Genomic DNA, 7795 nt, shown 5'->3' on the forward strand with positions numbered 1-7795 from the left:
CGGATGTATATAGACATATTTTAGAGTATAAATTCACTCATTTTTCTCCGTATGTAGACTCCTAGTGAAATATCTTAAAAGACTTATATTTAGGAACGAAGGGAGTACTCAACCCTCTCTTTCTTCATTTAATTATATGATACTTCATCGAAATTGCCTAGTTAGCATGCATTATACTACCTATGATACTATCATTATGAGCAGGGACGGAGCTAGCATTCATGCATAGAGGGGGCAAGTTTGAAGGGGGCAAAGTTCATATGAAGTGAATTTTTCCCTACAACAATCACAATCATAGTACAAAAATCAATATGTTAGGGGGGTCTAGCCCCCCCCCCCCTCGCCCCCCTAAATTCGTCCCTGATTACGGGCAGCCTTACAACCAGCATTAGTTGGTATCATGCACTTGGAAATAGCAAACAAGCTGATGTGGCAAAGATTTAAAGAAGAAAAAGAGAATTAGAGTAACATAGGTAGATATGTATCATGCTAAATGTTATGTTACTTTGTGTCATGCATGATAATAAATATAATCATACATGATACTATTTTATGATACTATGTACTATGAAAATGATATCATACATTAATATCATATATGCATGATACTAATATATGGTACTCTTATTATGCCAGCGTAAGGTTAGTTATAAGGCCACTTCTCATTAGGCCAACTCCCGCGCGACCCTATCCTATCCAGGTGCGTCCGTTTGGGGCAAAGCAGACATATCAGACGGTCCAACGCATGGACGCAAACGGGCTTTTGTCCGTTTTCTATCTGCTTTTGTTCCATCCCAACCTAAATTTCAGTCGCATTTTGAGATAAAACGAACAGCGCACAGATGGGCTGGGCGCGCGCTTGTCCTTTCCTGGTCCATTCATCGGTGGCACAAAGCACCCGCCCATGAACAGGAGGCGGGCATGATGCGATCAAAGGATGCGTCCACACGATAAGCGCACGACTACCGCATCCTAGAAAAAGCCCAGACATGACTCCATTGTCCGCCACAAACAGACAGAATCAAGGTAAAATGAACGACCGTTTGGGATCATACGTTTAAGTTGGACTTATGACTAACATTATTCTACTATAAAATACAACAATATCTTAACGCGAGCGATTGGCTATATTATTAATCATGCTCTAGTAGATGCACATGGACGAGTTATCCAAACAACGAGTACTACTACTGCGTTGTTTTCTGAACTAGAATCTCTGTTTCCAACAGAGGAGATGGCGGCCCATACCAACACACACATACTCTATGCTCGTCACGCATGGAGGGAGCCGCCACGGCCACTTGATGCAGGCGGCAGTAACTGTGGCCGTTATCGATAGGCGAGCCGTTAAAGCCTGCAGGCGAGGCGAGGACAGCGGGAAGCGGCAGGCAGACCACCGACCTAGAGAGAGGCGTACGGGGACGGTAATTTCTGTCCATCTATCGTAATTGAAGACGCCGCGTACGGCCGGCCGTAGAACCCGCCGGACGGGGACGGCCGACGATGATGGCGACGGGCACGTTCTGGTCCGGCGGATTCTAAGTAGCATGCACCGTCGCGGCCGACCGAGGCGGCATATGCATCCTCCCCACCCTTTTCATCCAGGCCTCAACGGGGTAAAAACTAGAGGTGAAAAAGGAAGCCTGATAAAGCCTCCCGTCCGTTGGGCCATGATTTCGCTCGGAAAAGTCACTGCATGGGGCGGAGATGCACGGGACGGAGGGAGCACGGGGAGGTAAAAACTAAAAAGGCAACGGGAGAATCGATCAATCGGTGGCCCTTTATTTGACGGGAGAGTGATCATTTTGGTTCTTACCATCAGCTGCGCTTCGAATCTTTCGTTTGCCGGGAACATGGCGTTCATTGAGCGTATAGACGGAAAACATTAGGACAACTCCAACGGAGCGATTTAAACGGATATAGATTTTGTTCGTCTTTTGTTTGTTTGGGTCGTCCGTTTATCCGTCTAGCGGACATGGAGTGGATACGATGGTTACCCAACGCACGAACGTAAAAGCGGAAAAAGCGGACCATCGCGCCGCCCCTCCTCCTCCCTCGCGCCGCACCTCTTTCTGCCTGGCGTCTCCCCTCCTCCTTCCTGGCGCCGCCCCTCCTCCTCCCTCGCGCCACACCTCTTTCTCCCTGGCGTCGCCCCTCCTCCTCCCTCGCGCCGCACCTCCTCCTCGCGTACGCCCCGATCTAGATCGCGAGCGACCAGAGTAGTTGGCACTCTAGCAGGGAGGGATCCAGAGGAAGGGGATATTGGCGTCTCTCACGTCTCCACTCATTGACCTCTGCGCCGCATGACCTCCACGTCTGCGCCTGCACCCCCAACACATAGACCCCGTGGCGCGGCAGCGGCCGGTGGAGGGGGGCTCGTCGATGAGCACGATGACGGAGATCCCTTGGCGAGCGCGACTGGCGCAGTCCACAATAAATGGGACCAGGGGTGGACACGAGCAGACAACAACGGTTGATGAGAGCGTCCGCTTACGTCCGCCTTATACCCATTTCTTCCCATCTTTACGTCAGGTTTGGATCGGGACGAACAAGTGAACAGTTTCGTTGGGCCAGCTTTTGTGTTCGGATGATCCAAACGGACAAAATGGATCGCTGAGTTGGGTTGCTCTTAACCACGAGGCCAACCTTTTTGTACGTGTTGGTGTAAATTTAACCGAAGCAACAAAGCCGCTTTATTCAATGTTGATCGATCCAGTGGACAATCGAGTGCCCGTAATTAGCTAAGCTCTTTAACCTTGCCTCTTGTGATGAAGGGCTCTACTTGGCGCGGCGGGAAAAAGAAGAAGAGAACAGCAGCAAATGCAGAGCTCCTCCTAGAAAGCTTCCATCTGCTGAAAAAGCCTTCGGGCCTTCAGGACAACAATAGTTTGACCGGCGGTGTCAGCAAGAACACACACGGAGACGGAGGCCATAAAAGCCTGCGCGCCAAGAGCCTTTCCAGCACTGTAAATTTTGATGAGCCGATTCCAGTGTTTATTACTCGCACCCTATGCATCCATGGATCTACCAAACCTTTCCTATCATTCCTCAGTAATCTGGATTCCATCCTAGTAGCCACGAACAGACCATGGGAATCAGCCTAACATGGTTGCCGCTAAGACAGAACATGGCAACAAAATAACAAGATAAGATTCAAAGCGGAATCCAGGGCGGGCACGTTCTCGTGCCACTGATGATGGATGAATCCAAGAAACATGGAACAAACCAACAAGGCCATTAGTGAAGCACATGAGGATTGGTCCAGACCATCCCTGCGCCGAACAAACAGTTTTACCTGCCAGAGACGGCAACATCAGCTGGCCCTGCTGCTATATCGCTGCATCATCATCATCATCAGCCCCACCGTCACTGCGAGATCCGCAGCATTGTACCTTGTGCTCCCACACAGTGGGCAGCGCAAAAGTATCGACGGATTCAACCGAATAGCTGGCGCATTCCTCAATGAAAATCATCAACGAAACAAAACAAGCGGGCGGTCAAAGATTTGCTTGTCTTATCAACCATGATTGATCAACAAAACACAAAGACGGTCAAAGATTTGACTGTCTCGTCAACCATGATTGTGTGGGTAAGTGTACTTCGCAGTTCTGTACCAGGAAAAGGATCCAATGATGGCCCACATTGTCTTCACAACTACAGCATGTAACATGGCTAACAGGAGTCAACCAAAAAATCCATCCACCGCTCGCTCCCGGTTGCGATCCTACTGCCTCCTGCCCCGTCCCTTCTTTGATTGCTGCTGCTCCGCCTGTTCCTTCCCTGAAACCTCGCTTATATCAGCTGCACCACGGAAAGGTCAGGGATCCAAATTAGTGAAAACATATTTAGGCTTGACGCGATAAGTATTGACACAGGAGAAACGATGGAACATACCATCAGGTCCACGAGTCATGAGAGCGAAAAAGATGTTGTTGAGCTTTTCCATCTTCTTTGCATCCTGAGCTTGATCCGTCTTAAACTTCAAGCACTGCAAAGTAGTCGCATACGGTCAGCTTAGCAGGATTGCTTTACTTCAATCAAAGCTTAAACCATACGCAGTTCCCGTAGTAATGTTAGAAAGGTCAGACGTTGATCAAGGACAACACACAATACAATTCGCCACTTTTATCAGTTTAACCGAGACAAAGTGCACACAGTCGCTCTTGAAACTATAATAAACAGGTAGGAAGCAAACACATCTTTTCGGGGATCCACAATGTAGCCAAGAAACCCATGAAATTATGATGATGTGATTTAGCACCATGGCACAACATTGCTTACCCCATCACAAATACAAGAAAAGAAAAGGCCGATGGAAACAAGTTGCTCGTGCCACACTGGCCAAGCAATACAATTTAAAGATAGAACTGGGAGCTTTTGCTTTAGAACTTTAACAAGGGCATGTCAAGAGAACAGACAAATGGAAGCATCTAGTTTGACTTTCTGAGAAGAATAAGGTTTAAGTTAAGTCTAAGATGGGTCAAAAGCACACGTTACATTTGACAATCGCTATTGTTGCTAGTTTAGTACGAAGTTTCCATACTGGTTTTAGTTATAGGCTGGTCATGTACCACAGATATTTGGCTCCTCTAGCGTATAACACCACAATGTCAACCGAGCCAATTGATTGGTAATAGTTGAGTTTACTAATGTTTTCTTTCGATAGCATAAAATGAAATTGGTTCAACAATTCTATTAAATGGCTACCTAATTACAGGTTGGGTCGAATATAGGTGATAATGTGCTAATCTTAATAAAAGAACAAATAAACAAGAGTAACATTATATTTCAGACTTTACGTTCATTTATTAAATATAGCCACTATTTCCCATTTCACTTGACAGTCAGAATCACGGTGAGGGCAGAAGATTGATCACGGTGACATACAAAATCCTAGCTGATTCATTCAACTGCAGGACTCTATAGTCTTAACACAAACAACATCATGTTGGTGCATACCACTGTAGTCAGGTATAACTTTGACAGTATTTTTTGTCGCATTTTTACAACAATGGCTTTCAAATCAGGAAAAGGTAATAGGCAAGTGCAAAGTTAACAACCAATCCACCACAATCAGCGAATGATTAGGAATCTGGATTAGAAAACGCAGGCATGCTTTTATTTAATCCAGATTTTGGATGTCATATTTCACATCGAGTCATTAAAATCACATAGAAGGGATAAATAAATAAATTACACATTGTTTTTTCAATGCAGATACATGCATATAATATGATTGACATGATGACCGTTAAAGAAGCACTGCATTTAACAGCGCACATCATGGAACTTGGGGGGGGGGGGGGGATATCTAGATTATATGAATATAGTGTAATATTACGTTGGATGGTTATTCACCACATGCCTTACAAGATTACAAGAAAAGTCAATTAATTCGATCCATGACAACAAGGTAAAGCATTCCGCTACAGTGCCATCAAACAAGAATGAATAGATAGTTTGATCGATGCTTAGTTAGTAAAGTGAACAAAAACTAAAAGGCATTTCGAAGTTCTGCACAGAAAGTGACTTCCAATAGTATCTACGGCATTTCCTAGCACAATAGGACCTCTATGCTGAATGTGCTATCGTTGTCAACTAAAAGGCAAAGCTGTAAGCTGACTTACGTGCCTATATAATTACAGAAATTCAAATATTCCATCTGGAAGAGATTCTTCACTTGAAATATTATGCATCAATTCAATCATTGCAGCAACGCAATGTTGAACCATGAAAAAATGCTACACAAATGTTTATGATTTCCTGAACTATTGGGTGCAATCAGATGCACAACTATATGGTTGCATCATATTCCAAAGCAAATATGTCGACTAGAGAGTACTGAAGCAATTAGTAGACACCACCGGCACTCCAGCAGTATGAAATGTGGACAGGGTAGTTATATAGAAGTTTTATGAAGCCATTGGGAAAATCTAGTACTAACAAAATTATCAGAACATCTTAAGTACAGTAAGATATAACTTATGACTCAGTTTTGAGACATGCATATCCAGAAGCTGCAGTATTTTACCAGTGTATGTTTCAGCTGCACTAACTACAGGTCCCCCAACAGTGTAAAAAACATTTAAGTATGAGCTTAATAAAATCGTTCTTCAGGGTTAAGCTAATCACATACCAAATCCACATTTGATGATATATACAAAACTAAGGCCCAGTTCTTTTCCTGGCAGAACATTTAAGTATGAGCTTAATAAAATCGTCCTTCAGGGTTAAGCTAATCACCCAGGTTCTCCCAGAATATTGTATCCCTATGTTTTTTACAATCCTAGCTGTTCACATCCTAACTAGATAGGATTGTAAAAAAAATATGGATTCAAGATTCTGGGAGAAACTGGATTGAGGGTCGATTCTCAAGATTATGGGAGAATCGGCCAAAAGAACTGGGCCTAAGTAATTTTCTAGATGAAGCGAGGAGAGGGATATCATATACAAGTTTAAGTGGTTTTCAGTCTGTACTATATATTTTCCTGGCTCAAATCCATACAACTAAACATGTACTCTGCAGTCTGTACTATCTGTTTTCCTGGCTACGCATTCATCCAGGAACAGATAAACTTACTAGTGGGCACAAGAGTACTTTCGTCATGCACAACAATGATTTGCTTCAATTAGGAAGGAAAAGCACATATGCCCACCCACACTAGTGTAACTACTGTGAACTAATGCTAACGGCTGCTAAGGCTTTTATGGCAAAATCTCCTGGGTTTATGATATCAAGCAGACATTTCGTTGTAATTGGCATCTCACTATCTTTCTTGACTTGAAAATAAACTTGAGATGAATTCTATGTTTACAGGATGATTGTAAAATCAAAACTCCTCAAAAGAGAGATCAGTTTTGCTTTCTGTTAATGCTGAACGATCTAACTGCTGTAGTATTTTATCGAGCCACTTATACTATACCAAGCTATGCTACGTCACAAAATTCAATACGCAACACTGAACCATCCCACGCAATGCATGACCTACAATAACGCTCGATCGGCTCAATCCCTAGCTGTAACACGCATCTCGTAGTGACACGCGTGATCGGGACCTAAAACACACACTTCCTGATCATGAATTTGGAGTCAATCCCCAAATCTGGGCAAAACAAAGAAGCCTGGGCGCCGTACCTCGCGGTCGTCGGTGACCTTGAGCACGAGCTTCCCGTCGCAGTGCCGGTACTTCATGCAATAGCGAGTCTGCACACATGGGCAACGGATAACGGATTAGATCGAGATGCGGGCAGGGGGAATCGGGCATGGGTGGACGAGGGGGGAAGGAGGGATGGGGTCCCGGCGTACGGTGATGGGGTCGGCGCGGAAGAGCTGCACGGACCGGTCAACGAACTCGTCCCAGGAGTCGAAGTACACCATCGCTGCGGCGGCGCTGGCCGGAGGCTAGGGCTTCGCCGCGGTGTGGCGTGGTCTCGTCGGGATCTGGGGGGTTTGCTGGGAGGAGTCTGCCGCGGTTTGAATAGGGCTGCGTTCGCTAGACTGCTCCCTTGGGTCCGGTTCGGGGCTGAACTTGTGTTTGGAAGGGCGACGGGTAGGGCTTTAGGCTGTGTTTGCGTTTGGTTCCGCTTTTCTTACAAACTTCTGTTTTAAAAAAGCTAAGAGCAACTTTAACATGCCGATCCAAACGGTCACGTATTTTATTCGCTTTTTGTTTATTTGAGTCGGTTAGACCAACATGCGCACCCGCATTTTTATAAGGACTTGAGCGCCTAACGAAAGGCGGACCCAGATTTACCTATATAGAAAAAAACAGATTTCACAGAAATAAACATAATT

General features: G+C 45.1%; 1 protein-coding gene across 1 annotated transcript; it reads right to left on the reverse strand.

Moving 5' to 3' along the window:
* Positions 1-3492: 3492 nt before the first annotated feature.
* Positions 3493-7531, reverse strand: LOC123411626 (signal recognition particle 9 kDa protein). Its single transcript, XM_045104590.1, has 4 exons — positions 7307-7531; positions 7136-7204; positions 3895-3988; positions 3493-3801 (listed from the first exon to the last, which is right to left on the reverse strand). The coding sequence occupies exons 1-4, from the start codon at positions 7376-7378 to the stop codon at positions 3725-3727; spliced, it is 312 nt and encodes a 103-aa protein (XP_044960525.1). The 5' UTR covers positions 7379-7531; the 3' UTR covers positions 3493-3724.
* Positions 7532-7795: the final 264 nt, after the last annotated feature.

This window comes from Hordeum vulgare, chromosome 7H (genome assembly GCF_904849725.1).
Source record: "Hordeum vulgare subsp. vulgare chromosome 7H, MorexV3_pseudomolecules_assembly, whole genome shotgun sequence".
NCBI classification, from domain to species: domain Eukaryota; kingdom Viridiplantae; phylum Streptophyta; class Magnoliopsida; order Poales; family Poaceae; genus Hordeum; species Hordeum vulgare.